Raw genomic sequence first — 18,685 nt, 5'->3', positions numbered from 1 at the left:
CACATTTGGCACTGGCCAGCGTGGCACAGTGGTTGGAGCTTCAGCCAGGCACAGAAGGATTGTGGGTTCAAATCTAGTCAAGGACTCATAACTGGGTTGCAAGTTCATCCCAGACCCCTAAATGGGGCACCTGTGGGAGGCAAGCAGTGGATGTCTCTCCCGCAGTGATGTTTCTCTTTCCCTCCTTCCTTCCGATCTACTCTTTCTGAAAAGCAACGGAAAAAATATCCTCAGGTGAGGATTAACAACAATAAATAAATAAATACACATTAAAAAACACCGTACAGTTTTAAAACATCTTATACAGCTTACATGTTAGTTGTTTTTTTTTTTTTTCTTTAAAAGGAATGACTTGTGTTCAGGGCTGTTAAATGCTTTATAGACAAGGGGGGAAATCCTGTGCTAGAACCAACTTATTCATCATCATCTTCTAATTCATCTTCCTCCTCCTCCTCTTCATCTTCCCTGCCTTCCTCCTCTTCCTTCTTTTTCGTGCTTTTTTCAGCCTTGACGACTTCCTTTTTGGCCACATCAGGCTTCCCTTCAGCTCGGTAGGCAGCAATATCCTTTTCATATTTCTCCTTTAGATTAGCGCCTTCTTTTCACAGGGCTGCTTGTCACTGGCTGCAGTGTGACTCCACAGCTCTCCCAGCTTCCTGGCAACGTCACCCATGGGCAGGCCGGGATGCTCTCCTTTGATTTTGGGGCGATACTCAGAACAAAACAAGAAAAAGGTGGAAGGAGGCCTCTTGGGCATTTGGGATCCTTGAAATTCTTTTTGTTTTTTCTTAAGGAGGAATATAAGTTTTAATTTCTCTTTCTTGATGACCTTGTCCGCTTTTGCCATGTCTTCAGATTTTTCTCTCTCATTAGTTTTTCATCTCTCTGAGCACTCTTTAGAAAACTCTGAGAAGTTGACTGAAGCCTCTGATGCTTCTTCTTATGCTCCTCACAGCGAGTTTGCACAAAAAATGCATACGCTGACATTTTACCTCTCGGCTTCTAAGGATCTCATTTGCCCATGTTTAATTACTTTTCTTCTGCAAGCTCACAGTCACCCAGTGCCATTTGGCTCGAACTTGCCCCGGCGCTGTCTCTGCGGAGCTCAATGTATTCTCTTCCTATCACTCTTTGTCATTCTTTGGGTTGTAGATGCATCACTCCAATTCTCCGTCTTTGCCTGGCCATCTCTTTATAAAGGCACCAATTATATTGGATTAGGGGCCTACTCTAGTATGACCTCATCTTAATTAATTACATTTGCAATGACCCTATCCTATATAATAAAAGCCTAATATGCTGAGTGTCTGGTAGTCTGTTCATCCGTTCGACCAATCAAAGCATAATATGCTAACGATATGCTAAGGCCACTCACTATGATGTGCACTAACCACAAGGGGCAGATGCTCCAACCTGTAGGTTAGCTTGCTGCAGGGTCCGCCCAACTGGGACTGAGTGAGATGGGCCAGACACGCCCTGGAGCCCTCCCACGTCTCTCCCCGGCCCCGATCTTGCACTGGTGGGGTCCCTCAACCTGGGACCCCTGGGGGGATGTTGGAGAGCCAGTTTCAGCCCAATCCTGCAGGCCAAGCCAAGGGACTCAACTGGTGCACGAATTCGTGCACAGGGCCTCTAGTTTCCAAATAAAGTCACATTCTGAGGTACTGGAGGTTAGGACTTCAGCATGTCTTTTTTTTGTATGTGTATGGGGTGCACAATATTTAACCCCATTTCAGATGACAAGGGCTGGAGATCCCAGTGCTTTGGAGCTGCTCAGGGTGACAGCTCAGGAGCTTAGTGTTTACATGTCTCTGCTGGAAGACCCACGCTGCCCAGGATTGTGGCAGTGGCTGGGCTACAGGGAGCGGGAGCTCTGCCACACGCAGTGATGTGCAGTGTGGAGGAAGGGGGTGGAGTTGAGTCTCTGTCAGGGAGCCATTTGGGAGGCCCTTTTGCAGTCATTCTTTAAGAAAAGAGGCTCTGGCCGAAACTGGTTTGGATAGAGTGTCGTCTGCGGACTGAAAGGTCCCAGGTTCGATTCCGGTCAAGGGCATGTGCATTGGTTACAGGCACATCCCTGGTAGGGGGTGTGCAGGAGGCAGCTGATCGATGTTTCTCTCTCATTGATGTTTCCAGCTCTCTGTCCCTTTCTCTCCCTTTCTCTCTGTAAAAAAAAAAAAATCAATAAAATATATATTAAAAAAAAAGAAAGAAAGGAAGAAAGGAGGCTCCCAGTGTAATGTTCACTCTGGAGCATTTTCCTTCCAGAGCAGATGGGAAGTAAGGAAGGAATCTACCCATTTTTGTTGTTGTTGTTTTATGTTTTTTGTTTTCCTGGATAGATTTGCTTGACCATTAAAAAAAATAAACCCTTTTGGTAATGTGTGTGATATCCTGAAATTTATAGAAGAGAAAAAGGGGAATTAACAGCTTTCATAAAATTGAGCTTTTCCTACCAGACACAGGGTATGCTATTCCATTTGCTCAAGACTTCTTTTGTGCCACTCAGTAGTAATTTTTTTTCCCATGTAGTTCTTGCTTAATACGTGTTTGCTTGATCTTTTATTTCTTTGTTGTTGTTGTTAATATTCACCTGAAGATTTTTCTATTGATTCTCGGAAAGAGTGGAAGGGAAAGGGAGAGGAATCGAACCTGTGACCTTTCCATCCTTGTGCTGATGCTCTAACCACTGAGCAACTGGCTAGGACAATATTTCATTTTTTTGCTTATTACTGTAAGGGGAATAGTTTCTCTCGTTCTATTATCTAATCAGTTGGCTTTGTTTTATAGGAAAAGTATTGATGTTTTGCATAATAATCTTGTGTCCAGCCAGTTTTCTGAATTTTCTTATTGTTTGCAATGGTTTTCAGTTGAGTCTCTGAGGTTTTCCAGGTTTACAATGTTATAATTTAATCTCTTCCTTTCTGATGTTTCATATATTTTATTATTTTATGTTGTCAAGTTCCACTGGCTAATCCCCTCCCTCCAGATTAAGTAATAATGGTAATTGTGATAATTATTTTTATAAAATTTTTATTATATACTTTACATTGAGTATTTCAGAAAAGAAAATAATGACAATGATTTCAAAATGCAATCCCTGGATTAAATAAATATCCTTTATATCTATATTCAATTCATATCTAGAAATGTATGTAGACACTAAGTCAGCTAATAAATAATAAAATAACTATGTAAACTAGAAACCTCAGGGATGAGGAACATATATGATCAATTAAGTCACTTTGCCACCATGTATTTTAAAAAACCGGATTCACATTTGTTTCAATCACATACACATGTATTCCAAGAGTTAAATTAGACAGCTGATGCTAACAACTTAGCACTATGATCTCTGTTATCTTAAAAGATAATTTAATTTAATACAGAGAAAATCAAGAAAAAAATGTTAGGACCCTTGATCAGAAGCTTTCGATCCTCTGATGCTCATGAAGGTTCAAGTAAGAGTGCTTCCTTCCACTGAAACATGATCAGAAGAGAGATGAGCTAAGCACTCTGAACACTAGCTAGTCATCAAGAAATTATTAATAAAGGACTCATGTTAGTAACTAGCCGTGTTAAAAAAGCCTTAGCCAATATTACAAAAACAAAACTTTTAGAGTGATATTTACGAATGCAAGCATAATTGGTGTTTTGCTTTTATACATAATCCTCTTTGAAATGCTGAAAGTGAGTTTCAACTGTGGTTCTTTTGAGAAGCTGGTGGTGCACATGGGATGATCTACCGACTTACCTTCTCAAAGTATTCTTTGGAAGCAGATGTGGCTTGATCCTAGGAGAATCCAGTGTCCAGTTTGTGGAAGTCTCTTGTCTTTTTGATAACAGCCATTCTAATAGGTGTTATGTGATATCTCACTGTAGTTTTGCTTTGCATTTTCCTTATGATCAGTGAGCATCTTTTCAGGTACTTATTAGCTATTTGTATGTCTTCTTTAGGACAATGTCTGTTCAGGTCATTTGCCCATTTTAAAATTAAATTATTATTATTATTATTATTATTATTATTATTATTATTTTTGCTGTCGAGTTGTATGAGTTCCTTATAATTTTTTTTTAATGTTTATTAATGGGTATGTGGGGTAGAGAGTGAGAATGTGATGGATGGCACAAGCTGGCCGTCTGGTGTCCTCCAGGTGAGGTCAGCTTTGGGTCAGACCAGAGTAACATTTTGTGTTACATGACCATCAGGCAGCACAGCCTCTATGAACACTCTCCGTTGGGAGCGCCCGTCCTTCTCCAGCATGTGGCCGCCTTTGTAATCAGCAGAGAGGACTGCCAGGCCCCTGGGGCTTTGCCATAACCCAGTCGTAGCAGTTGGAACAGTCGTTCACCGCAGATTGGTTCCCAAATACATCCATCTCCCTCTCTCTCTACCCTCTCCCCGCTCCCCTCTCCCCCCAAATACCTCTGCACATTCTGACTGTCTGAGTCATCTTGCTTTAGGCATGACTCAATAGTTTGGGGATGATCTGTACTTTTGGCATTTGGCCAGCTCAGGGCAGGAAGTGTTCTGAAGTAGTGCTCACTGGCCTGAGAATTTGTTGGATGGAGGTCTCTTTTCGTTTGATAATTTATGTTTTTGAAAATATCTTTATTTCTCTTTAACCTCCCACTTCTATTTCCAAAATCTTAGTTATGAAAAATTTCAAACATAGAGAGAAGATGTAAAACAAGGACAACAAACATATCTGTAAAGCCTCCACTAGTCTCCACAATTGTTAGCATCTTTCCATATTTACTTTCTATTTCTCTCTCTTTTTATCTCTGCCTAGGCATATCTTTCTATTTCTATATCTATATTGCTATAATATTTGAAAATAAATAGTATGCATCATGATACACTACTCCTAAATACTATAGTGTGCATCTGCTAAGACTAATCACAAACCAGTATCACATACGAAAACAAACATAGCGGGATCTTTTTAAATTCTGTATGTCATTGCTGGAAGTTCTCCCAGTGGGCTAGAATTACAGGGGGGCTTGCTGGAGACAGTAATCCCATCCTGATCATGGCCTCTCAGGAATATAAGAACAAGGGAGGGGATCAGAACTGGCTATACTCTTTGAAGGGCCGTCATGTGGAAGAGTGAGCAGATTCTACAGAGAGGAGTAATTGGAATATTCTAGTAAAGAGTGGAAGTTTCAAGGTGACAAATTGAACCAGGAATGTGGCTACTGGCCTATAATCAGCAGTGAGCTCCCGATCACTGGAAATATCCAGGAAACATTAGATGGCCCCTTCTTAGAGGGATGCTGTGGAGAGAAATTGTGTTGATTAGAAAACTGGTCTATAGGACTTTTAAGTCCTTTCCAATAATTTTTAGGGGACAGGGACAAGAAATTCTAGAGAGGCCCAAACTGATCTTTAGGCTACAATCAGATTGTAACGCCCTTGTTCATTTTGTCTACCCAGCAAAGCTGATTGTGTCTACTTCTGTCTTAAGGCTGGATTTGTTATTTGATATTTATTGGGGCCTTGGTAGTTCTTAGTAAATCTAGCATGTATTCTTTCTTTTATAAGAAAATACCAGAGAAATTTGCCTTCTTTAAAGAGAAGGCTGGCCTTTTCAATTTGACAGTGGGAGTTAAAACAACAACCACCACAAAACAAAACAAACAAACAAATGAAGATAAATCAGTGAAATGCCTTCAAATTCTATGCCTATTCTTTCTTGCCTCAGCTCAAATGTCTAAATGGATCACTTTTCTTTTTTATTAACTGCAAAATAAAAGGCCTCAAGGGATGTTTCATGGAGAATAAGAGTGGCTTGGGTTGAGTTTATATCTGAGTCAGATATGTGCTTCCTGAGATAAAAAGCAGTAATAGTTATTTTCAGAAGAACTTCCTGAGTTTGTTAAGTAAACTAATGAATGGGTATCATTACAAGCTTTCCAAAGTGAAAATTATATGAAACTATCATCTGATAGGAAAGAGTAACAGAGGAGAAACCTTGAGTTTTTGCTATGGGGAGTTCATGCCAATTCTAAAAGAAATTTGTGTTCTCACTGTTCCATTGAAATCAATTCAATTCCATGCAAGAAGTGGCTGAATGGAATTGTATTTCTAGGAGCCACTCAATAAAGTGGAAACTATCAGTAGTTTTTCTTTTCTTTTCTTCTTTTTAAGAAGACCTGAGATTGGCTTTATTTTATTTTTAAAATATATTGTTATTGATATCAGAGAGGAAGGGAGAGATAGAAGCATCGGAAATGAGAATCATTGATCAGATGCCTCCTGCATGCCCCCCAGCGGGGATGGAGACTGCAACCTGGGCAGTGCCCTGACCAGGTATCAAACTGTGACCTCCTGGTTCATAGGTCAACACTCAACCACTGAGCCACATGGCTGGGCAGCATCAGTAGTTCTTGACCCAGCTCGGCTATTAACTGACCTGGGCAAGTCCTCCTTCTAGTCACATTGCAGCTTCCGAGTCCATGAAATGTGCTGTGTACATTTGCAGACGCATTGAAGGGAAATGAGATACGGTGATAAAGAAGTTAAGAGTATATAGAATTATACAAATATGAGGTACTGAATTTGCTGCCACCCTAAGGATTATCCCAGGTCTATTGGCTAAAAGTAAGAACTTCCCTATTCCTACTTAGTATAACAAGCTCAGGAGGCCTTATCCCCCGGTAGATAAAATGTAGAGTGAAACTACTGTACGCAAACCTGATTTCTAAGCAGGGCTTGGTTGGGTTAGAAACAGATAAGATAGATTATATTTAATTAATACAAATGTGTTCAGCTCTGACATCAAGGACTTGGCAAGTGGTCCCTGGTTAACACTTGATTCTCCCAAATTCTGGAACTACTTCCCATATGGGTCTGGAATATTCTAGTAAAGAGTGGAAGTTTCAAGGAGACAAACCGAACCAGGACAAGTTACACCCAAGGCCCGCTTTTCTATTTTGTCTGCCCTTCTACTGGTCCTTCCCGCCACCTCTGTCTCTGTCCAGAGATTCTCGTGACTCCTGAGAAGGCAGAAAGTAGGTTTTTGCTATTGTACTTGTGTTTGGCCTCACTTAGTTTGGAGCAAGATGTAAGTGAGTACAGAACAGGGCATTTCTATGGGTAATGTTGGCGATGACAAATGGAGGGGGACTGATTTTCCCAGTCAAGCGTCAGTTTTTGTGGCGCTTCATTGTTCTTCCCTGTGATGTGCAGTGTTCCAGGCTGGCAGCATGCTGTGAACAAAGGAACTTGTATTCTGTAGTCTCTTTAGCTGTGCTGTGACTTGGCAAGGGCTGAAGGCAAATTGTGCACCTGCATAACCTCTTCGGCTTGATGAAGAATGGTATCTCTTTCCCACTTCCCCTCCCTTCACAGAAATTCTCCCAGACGACAGCACAAACAAGCCCTAATTAAGTCTTTCCTTGAATCTCCACATTTTTTCCACCAACCTGTTCTTGGGTTGAGATGTGTAATTAAGAGGAAGTGGGAGGAAGTAAGTCAGGTATGAGATGCAGCTGGGAATTGGGAGAACCTAATGGCAAGCAAAGACTAGAACCTCTGCCCTGGTGGCCCTTTGGACAGTTTAAATGGCAAGAGGCATGGGAAATTGATGGAGGAATTAAGATGCTTTAGAGTTTAGAAGGAAGAGTTGGTTGCAATTGTATGAGCACATTTTCTTAGACCTTTTGAGTTTGTGTTTTTGCCTTTTTGTCTCTGAATAAGAGAATTTCAATGTTTCTCAGCCAACAGTTAAAGATAATACATGGAAGGTACCTACTGCTTCCCTGGGAAGGCTGTGAACATGCCTTATAATTATACTAGAGGCCCAGTGCAAGGAATTCATGCACTTGGAGAAGGCTCAGCCTGGATTTTGAGAGTGCGCAGTCCAGACTGAGGGACCCCCTGGTGCACAATCAGAGCTAAGAAGGGATGTGGGAGGTTGGCCAGCCGGGGTGGGACCGTGGGAAGGCTCCAGGGCATATTGGACCAGTCTTGCTTAGTCCTGATAGGCTGGACCTTAGCAGCAAGCTAATCTACTGGTTAGAGTACATGTGTCAAACACAAGGCCCGCGGGCCAAATCCAGCCTGCCAGGCCTTGCAATGTGGCCCGCACCGCGCTGTCATCACTACACTCCGCTGTCAGTTTATGACATTGTCAGTTTATGACTGTTCAGTAAACCATTCGGCCCGCAATTTAGGCTGGACTTTAGATTTTGGCCCCTTCTCTGATTGAGTTCGACACCCCTAGGTTAGAGCATCTGTCCTATAGTCCCTTAGTAGTCAGTGCACATCATAGTGAGTAGTTGAGTGGCCTTAGCATATCATTAGCATATTATGCTTTCATTGGTTGAATGGCCAACTGGATGACCAGACACTTAGCATATTAGGTTTTTATTATATAGGATTCAAAATTTGGGGCTTTTGTGTACTTATCAAAGGACAGTCTCATATATTTTACAGGGGGTTCAAGACCTACTTTTTCTCCTTCCTACCCCCTACCACTGGTATTACGGATCTAGAGATACAAATCTGGAAGGATAGCCACATTTGGAAGCCATGAAGAGAGGTTGGAGCCTATAAAAGTTAGAGAAGGATGGAGGTCCAGGCAGCCCCATGAGAGGCAGTAGGTGGTTAAGCTTTTGCACTTATATTAGATACATCCGATCTCAGAGCCCAGTGTCACCATGTATTAACTGTGCCAGCTGTGTGATCTGGGCAATCTACACCATAAGCCACAGTCTTCAGTTCTCTCATCAATAATATGGGAAGACAGAACATACCTCATAGAATCATTGCAAGGATTCATTAAAGTTATCCATGTAGCATGCCTCCTTGCTTCCCTGTTGATGTGTATAGTCTCTCTCTATGTGCATTTTGAATTGTATGCCTCATTCCAGGCCAAGCATCCTGTACAGGCCTCAGAAGGCTGAGTTATGTTCTGCTATTTGGTTGGTTTTTCCCCCCTGCTCTCTTTAGAAAAGTAAGAGTGAGGTGGTGTCCTTGACTGAATGTCCTTTTCCAGCTCCCCCAGCTGGCCGGCTAGGCTGAGAGCAGCATATTTGCATTTTTCCAAGCAGTGTAGGGAGCAATGAAAGCTAGGAATCTGGAGCCTGGAGGGTCTCTCAGGGAATGAGACCAAATTAGTCCCGGGGTGGGGGCCGGGGGGCAGGGCCTATAGGCTGCAACTCCCCAGGTGGCAGCTGCCTCAGGCAGCCTCCGAAGCCAACTCTGTGGCCTAGTTCCTTTTGTAATTTTCACAATACACCAGAAGATGGAGCTCTTGACTCTGAAGTCAAGGGCCAGAGGCTCCGACTTGTTTTATGATTGAACTGGAGGGAAATCAGACCCATCAGAGCTCCTGGGAATCCTCTACTTCCTCAGTCCTCTCTTTACTCTGCCCACTCATGCCCACTCCCATCGCTGGGAGCTGTCTTTCTGGGGGGAGGAAAGTGTGGGCATATTTTTCCTTTGGTCACATCCTTGGCCCCTCCTGAATTACCATGTTGCCAGAGCTAGTCTAACTGACCCCCTGCCCCAGGTTTCCTCCTCTAATTGGCTTGCGCCTAATAGCAGATGTTGGCAATGGTACCACGTACATGGGATATGCTGCATGGAGGCCAAGAACTAGTGGAATCAGACAGACCTGTCCTTGACTCGTCTCACAGAAGCAGCTCTCCTCCCTCCTCAGAGAAGCCCTCCCTGAACACCCCATTTAGAGTAGCTCTCCCCAACCCCATGCCAGTTACTCTCTATCACATGACCCGTTATTTACTTCAGAGAAGCGACCACCACCTGTGACTATCTTGTTCACTCTCTCCCCACTAGATTGTAAGGCTCAAGAGGGCAAGACCCTATTTTTTGTCTTATTGCTGTTTCCCCAACACCCAACACAGGGCTGAATACATAGATTCTTAGTAAATAAGTTTGGAATGAATAAATGACTGAATCCCAGCTTAATGACTCCTTAACTTTGAGAAAGCTGCTAAACTTCTCTGAGTCTCAGTTTTCTTAGCAGTAAAATGGAGAAATAATGATGTTATGAATATTAAATGACACAATGTATTTACACTATTAAACTGGTCTTGATGCATGGAGGTGCTCTCTAAGATCACAGTGTTTCACTTTTTATCATGTGAGAAAACTGAAATCAGAACTTTGGCTATAGCTTTTCTTTACCACATTTTTTTTTTTTTTTTACTTCCTACTGCTCCTCTTTATAACTTTCAACTTTGGTCCAAATCACTGTTACCCTGAATGGGCCATGTGCATTCTTAAGTCTTTGCCTAAGAGTTAAGATACTTATTATCCTTACTGTGGCTCAAATTTTTCTGGTCATTCCAGTTGTTCCAGCATTGTGGTCACTTGGCTTTTATATCTATATGCAAAGTGTCCCCTTGGGAGTTTGACTGACCAGGAGTTCGATTGCTTGCTATGATGTGCATTGATCACCAGGGGGCGACGTGGAACGAAGGAAGGCCATGGCTAGCAGCCAGCATCTGGGGAAGGGAGGTCCTGGCTGACAGCTGGCAGCTGCTAGGGACTCTATCCAGACAGGAATTTCGTGCACTGGGCTTCTAGTATATAGATAACCAGGATTTGGGAGCAGCCCAAGTGTCCATCAGTAGATCAGTAGATAAAAAAGCTGTGGTACATTTACACAATGGAATACTACACAGCTGTAAAAAAGGGATGGAATCTTACTCTTTGCAACAGCATAGATGGACCTAGAGAGCATTATGGTAAGTGAAACAAGCCAGTCAGAGAAAGACAAGTATCATGTTATTTCACTCATGTGTGAAATTTAAGGAACAAAATAAACTAACAAACACAATAGAAACAGACTAATAAAGAATAGACTGATTGCTGTCAGAGGGGATGGAGTTTGAGGCTGGGTAAAAAAGGTGAAAGGATTAAGCAAAAAAACTCCCCAAAACTCGTAGACACAGATAATAGCATGGTGACTGCCAGATGGAAGGAGTGGTGGGGGTAGGTAGAGAAGGGTAATGGGGGATAAATGGTGATGGAAGGAGACTAGACTTAGGGTGGTGAACACACCATATAATATAGAGATGATGTGTTATAGAATTGTATACCTGAAACTATATAATTTTATTTACCAATGTCACCCCAATAAATTCAATTAAAATATATTGACTTTGAAGAAAGGTTAAGAATTTGGTGGGAAATGATGGGGTGGATGCCGGAGTCGAGGGACATGTTTAGTGTAGAGAATGACAGAGACTGTGGCAATGAATGTTAAGACTCAGAAATAGGATCAGGAGCTTATAAAGATTAGCAATATGGTTTTGCCTCAGGTATCCTGAAGCACAACCTTGTTTCTCATTTCAGGGGTGGGATGCAGGGTTGGAATTTTAATATGTCCCTATTTATCTTCAGGTGTAGCTTCTGTGGAGACAGGAGAATGATTTGCAACAGTTCTTTTTGTTCTAATGTGACTCACCTACAGCCTGCTGTAATAGTACATACAGAGGAAAAGGCCCCTTCCTTCCGCTTGGGGACAGGGGATTGGTGGATGATGGTCAAACTCTCTTTTCTCTTAAGCATGTATCAAATGGAATGTGTTACTCATGAGTTTCCAACGTTGCCTTAAACAAATAGTTCTTGTTATTAAGTAATAATTTGCCTTCTTGGAAAAGTTGGAAGCATTTTTGTGTTATTACTTCAACCACCATCTTTAGTTCACCCCTGTGCTTTTGGCTGCCAACCTGAGACCCAGGGAGGAGACCTAAATCCTAGCGAGGCTGTGAAGGGGACAGGATCACTGCCTGCGTATGCTTATCTTTAATGCTCCTTAATCTGGCCACGAGCTCAGAGATTAGCAAGTATTCTCGTCCTTTTCCCTCATCCTCAATTACTTCCTTCTGCAATCCCCCCAAGGGACGTTTCCCTAGAATTTAAAAATCATCCAGAGAATAAAACCAGAATAGACAAAAATCAACACTTTCCCACTTCCCCAGGGTGAGGGGCAGCTGCAAATAGAAGGATGAGATTTTTTTCAGTTTCCAACAAGCAATTGCAAGGACCTTCAAGCCCTGAAGGGAGGGAGGCGGTTTCCACGGCAACCTGGGCTCCTCGGGCTGCCCCCCCACCCCTCGCGGTAGCCCTGGGTACCGCCGGCCAGCGTCCTCCCGTGCTCCGCGCGCTGATTGGCTGCGCAGGCCGCGCGCTGATTGGCCGCGGCGATGCCTCGCGGGCCGGTGGCCACGGAGGCGGAGGAGGGAGGTGGATGGTGGACCTTTGGCTCCGGATTAGGGGTCGCTGTTGGGGCGCTTCGCTGAGACCCGCCGGGAGCGTAGGGGCTGCTGACGCTCGGCCTGGAGCCCGCGGGCGACACCGTGCTCGGCTCCGCCATGCGCGCGGGGAGTAGCGAGCCGGACGGCGTCCTCCGCTATCAGGTAGGGCCCGCCTCCCGCCCCTCCCCGGGCTCAGCCTCCTCATCCTCTGCCCACCTCCCCGCCTCTGCCCCCCGGCTGGGCTCCGCGGCCACTCCCTGAGGGCGAGGGGAGGCCGTCCCGGGACACCAGGGGGCGCTCCGCGAGGCTGGGCACTGGGCAGGGACTGCGAGCGGGTGGGTGACCTTGGGCCGAACCCGGGAGCTGGCGGATCGCCGCCGCATCCCGTGTGACCTCCGTTCTCCTGGGGCCTCCCTATTAGCGGGGAGGCCGGCTTCTGGCCTCGCCGTGTGAAACAGGAACGTGGGAGAAAGAGTAGCCAGGGGCCATCCTTTGGGGAAGCAGGTGGCCTCATTGTGTTATTTCTGGGGGTTTCTGGAAGCGCTGGGGAGATGGGAGGGAGGCTGGGACCAGACCCTGGTAGTGTGTCCAGCTTTCTGACTCCCTCATGGCGCAGGCATCTGACAAGTTCTGGGTGGGGAAGCAGAAATGGGCTGGGGAGGCGTTGAGGAGTCAGGAACAGTGTTTACTTAAGAGAACGAGGAAACCAGGTTTCAGTAACTGGTAGCCCAAATGTTGGGGTGGCTAATGTAAGGAAGAAGCACCGGACTGTGTGTCAGCGCCTGTAGATTCAAATCTCATACAGGCTTGGTGACCTTGAGTGAGCCCCTTGCCCCCTTTAGCCTCAGATCCCCATCTAGTAAAATGGGAATGGTAATCCCTGCTTTGGTGTGAGGGCAAGACGAGGGGCCGCTGGTGAAAGGGCTTAGTGAAATAATGTTTATGGCGAGATGGCCAGTGAGTGAGTGGTACCTTACTCAGTTCTGGACGATGACACCCCCCCTTGCCTGGTGCGATCAGGTGTCACAGTTACTGCCCTGGAAAGAGGGACTGATTGAAGAGAGGGCCTAGTCTGAAGTGGGAGGCTGTGAAGAGAAGGATGGACCTTCTTGGGAAGGATGAGGGGTCTTGGAAACAAGTGCCACATTGACATCAGGGATGGTTTCTGTAAGGAGTCAGCAAAAGCACTGAGTTTGTAGCAGAATGGGTATCAGATACTGACTCTCTTCTTCCTGTGGCAGTTTGGTAGTTTGCTACTAGAAGATCTGTAATTCCTTCTTTGTTTGCTCCATCAAAAAGGAATCTTATCTAAGGTTTTGGAAATCCTTATCTAATATGTTAAGGCCTATTAAGTGTATTATTCACTTACATTTGGAATACAATGATGAACTAAAATAGGCAATGTTTTTGCTCTTTGGAGCTTCTCTGGCTAGTGTGTGTGTGTGTGTGTGTGTGTGTGTGTGTGTGTGTTTGGAGGATAATCACAAGTAAATGTGTTATTATAAACGGTGATAAGTTCTTTGAAAGAAAGACAGACAAGATATGGACAAAGATCTAAAGAATAAGTGTCTCCTGAGGGAAGAGGGAGCTCAAAGGGCTTTGGAGACACAAAGAGCACCATGTGCATAAGTCCTGTGGCAGGAGGGGGTGCATCTGGCTATTAGGCCTGAAAGAGGGCCTGTGTGGCTAGAGCCACAGAGTAAATGAGGGAACGGTGTGAGACATACTCTGGTGTCATAATATACAGGGCCATTGTAGCCCATGCTGAGGAAGCTGGTATTTCTCTGAGGAACAAGGGGAAGACACTCTAGAGAGCAAAAGAAGAGAGAGGGAGAGGGAGGGAGGGAGAGAGAGAGCGTGCCAATGAGAGATCAGATTTTTCTATTAAAAAGATTTCTCTTGCCCGGCTGGTATGGCTGAGAGGTTGAGTGTTGAGCCAGGAATCAAGAGTTCAGGGCACATGCCCAGGTAGTGGGCTCAGTCCCCAGGAGGAGTTGTGTATGAGGCAGCCAATTGATGAAGTTTCTCTCTCATTGACGTTTCTATCTCTCTATCCCTCTCCCTTCCTCTCTTTCTGAAAAAAATCAATAAAAACATTAAAAAAATGATTTCTCTGGCTGCAGTGGGAGAACAGGCTGGAATGAATGTGAGGAGACAGTGTCCTTAACGTGCAGAGTGTGTACAGGTTATATTGCCAAGGTCATAATAACCCCTAACCTTCTGTTAGTGTTCTGTGAAATGGATAATTCCCGAGAGCTTCTGGGATAAGATAGAAAATAATTACCTCCTTTACATCTAGTTCATGAAACTTTCATGGGTGGTAGGATGAGGAGAAGAAACTAAATAGAGTAGGAACAGGAGGACCTCATGAATCATGAAGGCTGAGTCAGGTGACAGACAAATGGGAACGTGGATATACTAGCAGGGAGGAAAAGAAATGAGTGTGGAAGGAGGAAAGTAAATGTCTGACTTGTGGGAGACACAATCAAGCAACTGAAAATTACCAATTAGTCCTCCCAAGTAGGCTGTGAGGAAGGGAGATGGACCTTGCAAACTGAGGAGACTGTATAACTTGTGCAAACAGTGATTCCAGACCTCACACCCAAATAGCGTAAGTCTGTTGTTTTCTCTGGTTTGGACTGTTGCACTAGCCTCTCATGATTCCCTCTGCCTTCTTTCTTGCCATTCTACTTCAGGCCTGGCAGTCAGAGGGAGCTTTTAAAAACACAAATCGGATTATGTCATATCTATCTTGAAACCTTTTAGTGACTTTCCAGTTCATTTTAGAATAAAATCCAAAGTGCTTATCAAGCTTTAACATGATCAAGGCCTCGACTACCCTCTCTGACTGCCTCTCTTCCACTCTCTATGCCTCCCTGCACTGGCTTCTGTTTCTTCGATATGGCCAGCTCCTTCATGCCTCAGGATCTTTGTTCTTGCTGTTCCCTCTGCCTAGGACATTTTTCTACCTAGGCCTTCTCATGACACAAGTGTCACCTCCCTAGAGTGTCTTTCCTTGATCTTTAACCACAGTCACTCCCTTTCATATGATACTATTTTGTTTTCTTAATAGCACATATAATTCATCCGAAGTGTTCTTGTTTTGAATTCTTGTTTATTTTCAAATAGAAGTTTCATGAGGGCAGGGACCAGGCACAAAGTATTTTCATCTAACACAGTGCCAGGTATAATATAGGTTTGTGATTCTAGATTCTAGATTGGATGATTCTCCCATAGTCAAAGCCAGTGTGCCTCTCCTTAAAGAGCTTGTGGCCTTGTCAGGATTAGCACAGGGCAACACACTGTCATTGCTCTCCCTTCTATGCTCTGTGTCTTTGCCCAGATGTTCCCAGCTGGAAATCTTTCCCATCCTCTCCAAAATATCCCATTTTAACTTCCAAGCTTCATATCACTATCATAATATAGTCTGTCTTCTCTGCTCACCACACCCACCAAGTTCTGTTTTTTCTCCCACCCCTATGGAATATACAATACCTGTTCTCTCTACTGCTAACCTGGCAGTTCCCTTTGATGATGATGTTGTCTTTTTTTTGTTTTTTAAAAAAATATATTTTATTGATTTTTTACAGAGAGGAAGAGAGGGGGATAGAGAGAGTTAGAAACATCGATGAGAAAGAGTCATCAATCAGCTGCCTCTTGCACATCCCCCACTGGGGATATGCCCGCAACCAAGGCACATGCCCTTGACCGGAATCGAACACGGGACCCTTCAGTCCACAGGCCGATGCTCTATCCATGGAGCCAAACCGGTTTCGGCGATGATGATGTTTTATGTAAGCTTTTATTGGTATTTGCCACGTGCAAGACACTGTGTTAAGTGCTCTCCATGCATCATTTCATTTAAGTCTTTCAATAACCCTGAGAGCTACATGCTCTTATTATCCCCATTTTTCACATGAGAAAACCAAGAGGAAAAAAAGATTAAGCAATTTTTTCTAATATGTGGCTGCCCCTCTTCAAAGGATGTTTCCTTAATCACTCTGCATTTCTGTAGATTTATCTTTGATTCCTAGACCAGTACCTGGCTCAGAGTGAGCATTTAATAAATGTTCAGAAAGATATGTGTGACAAGGTGTACAAAGGATATTATTAGAGTGGGAAGAGACTGGAATGAGGGGGCCAGCGAAGAGGCTATAATTTAGGATGAATCAATGAAGGTCTGCATTATTGAATTTTGATGACATCTGTAGAGGTGACTATTGAAATTTTAGGAGTCAGTGAGCCCTTAAAGGGCGTGACAATGAAAGAAGATAAGAAAGCTTTAGGGAAGCCTAGTTTGGACTGGAACTGGGGACATCTTCAAAGTTCCTAAAATTTCTCCTATGAGCAGTCCATTCTGAGCAGAAAGAAGTGCTGGAGGAAAAGGTGGAGAGGTCCAGGACTTGCAGGGAGGTTCAGAGAAGGTGGAAGTGGAGGAGTGGGGAGCAAGTGAACTTGGGAAATAACTAAGGCTTTTCTGTGAATTAGGCCTGCTCAGAATGGAAAGCTTTGCTGAAGTCTTGAGAATAACAAACCCTGGTAAGTGGGTGGTCATTGAAAAGCATAGCCAAATAGAAAGCAAGTCATACTCTATATCTTATGGTGGCCCTGAGAAAGCTCCAAGGCAGGAGTTCCTGAAGGAGACTTGAATACTCCTGCCCAATGATGCTGGCACGTGTCAGTTAATATTTCCTGAGGGAATGAATGAATGGCTTTGTAGAGAGCAGGTCAACTTTTCTGAGGTCAGTTTATGAGAAGCAGTCAGTATTTGTTGAATGTTATTGAACAAAAGTATCAATCATAGCAGCTCTCCTCTCACTACATTGCAGTGTACAGTCAATACTCCATCACCCTCTCCAAGGAAGGTAGTAACACATTTACTCTGGTTTGAAAGTTAGAAAGCCATAGGGTATGTGTTGGTTTCTATCACTTCCATAACAAATTACCACAAATTTAGTGTCTTAAACAACACAAACTGATACTCTTACAGTTCAGAAATCCAACAAGGTCTCTGAGTGGGTAAAGTCAGACGTTGGTGGGGTTGGGGTTCTTTCTGGAGGCTCTAGGAGAGAATCTGTTTCCCTGACCTCTTCAGCTTCTCGAGGTTGTCTGCATTCCTCCCTCTTAGCTCCCTTCCTCCATCTTCAAAGCCAGTGATATAGTGTGTCTCAGACCCTGCCTTTGGTGTCATATCTTTCTCCATAGCACTACTCTTCTGCCTCCCTCTTCCACTTTTAGGGACCCTTGTGATTACATGGAGCCCACCAGAGAGTCCAGGATAATCTCTTTAATTTAAATTCAGTTGATTAACAATCTTACTTCCATTTGCAACCTTATTTCGGGGTCATTATTCTGCCTACCATTATGTATTACCCAGTAATCTATATTGGACAGGAGTAGCTGACTCCAAGTGGGCTTCAATAAAAGAATCACTGAGAAACCAGAACCAGTTTGAAATTGTATGCCTTTAGAAAGCTGCTGAAGAGTCAGAATGAGAGAATCCTGGGTGTTCAGGAGCTCATGGCTACCCAGAAGAGGTCTGGGACAGCTGGGACAAATCCTGGTGGAACCCTTTTTTCCTATAGGGTGGCTGCGTTCAATGAGGAAGTCAAATTGAAGTCATTCAAGAGTTGGGGATTTATGGGTCATATGCAGTGACAGAGTCTTTATTTTTCTTTTAAAGATATATTTTTCTTTTTAAGTATGTTTTTAATGATTTTTTAGAGAGAGAGGAAGGGATAGGGAAAGAGCGAGAAACATTAATAAGAGAAACACATTGATCAGCTGCCTCCTGCACGTTCCCTAGTAGGGGTTGAGCCTGCAACCCAGTCATATGTCCTTGACTGGGAATCGAACCCACGACCCCTTCCGTGTGCGGGCCAATGCTCTATCCATTGGATTGAGCCAGTGACAGAGTCTTCAAGGGCCAGAATTAACAGACTTTGCTGGATGAAGAGGAAGATGGAAATGAATAAAAAGATGGAGAACTATTGAAAGTCTCGGGGCAGTTTGAGGGACAAGATTCAGGAGCACTAAGGATTTAATGCCGAAACCGGTTTGGCCCAGTGGATAGAGCGTCGGTCTGTGGACTGAAAGGTCCCAGGTTTGATTCCTGTCAAGGGCATGTACCTTGGTTGCGGGCACATCCCCGGTGGGGGTTGTGCAGGAGGCAGCTGGTCGATGTTTCTCTCTCATCGATGTTTCAAGCTCTCTTTCCCTCTCCCTTTCTCTCTGTGAAAAATTAATAAAATATATTTTAAAAAAAAGGATTTAAGAAGGTAATAATGTGGATCTTGAGCTGTTCTGTGGACATGAGCTCTCAAAAACAACCCAGGTTCTTTGCTTTTAGCAGTAGTATAGTAAAATGTTAATGTGAGGAATACAGAGAAACTTGAGTTCTTCCTATCCCATTTAGCTCTTCTGAGATCTTAGCCTTGATTTAGGACTGTTG

The 18,685-nt window shown here is 43.9% G+C and overlaps 1 protein-coding gene and 1 pseudogene across 3 annotated transcripts in view; one reads left to right on the top strand and one right to left on the bottom strand.

The window, feature by feature from the left end:
- Positions 1-413: 413 nt before the first annotated feature.
- LOC311619728 (high mobility group protein B1-like) lies at positions 414-12,353 on the bottom strand (annotated as a pseudogene). The gene is made up of 3 exons: positions 12,113-12,353; positions 9,507-9,586; positions 414-1,002 (listed from the first exon to the last, which is right to left on the bottom strand). The product of its transcript is annotated as a high mobility group protein B1-like (transcript).
- The window catches only part of SLC4A8 (solute carrier family 4 member 8), a 72,067-nt gene continuing 65,586 nt past the window's right edge, over positions 12,205-18,685 (top strand). For both annotated transcript variants that reach the window (XM_084877359.1, XM_084877358.1), the window contains exon 1: positions 12,205-12,396. In XM_084877359.1, coding sequence (XP_084733485.1) covers positions 12,352-12,396 — 45 coding nt within the window. In that variant the 5' untranslated portion in view covers positions 12,205-12,351. The remainder of the gene's footprint in view (positions 12,397-18,685) is intronic.

Source organism: Pipistrellus hanaki (assembly GCF_964339955.1).
Source record: "Pipistrellus hanaki genome assembly, chromosome: 3".
NCBI classification, from domain to species: domain Eukaryota; kingdom Metazoa; phylum Chordata; class Mammalia; order Chiroptera; family Vespertilionidae; genus Pipistrellus; species Pipistrellus hanaki.
This window is presented reverse-complemented; position numbering and strand designations above follow the sequence as displayed.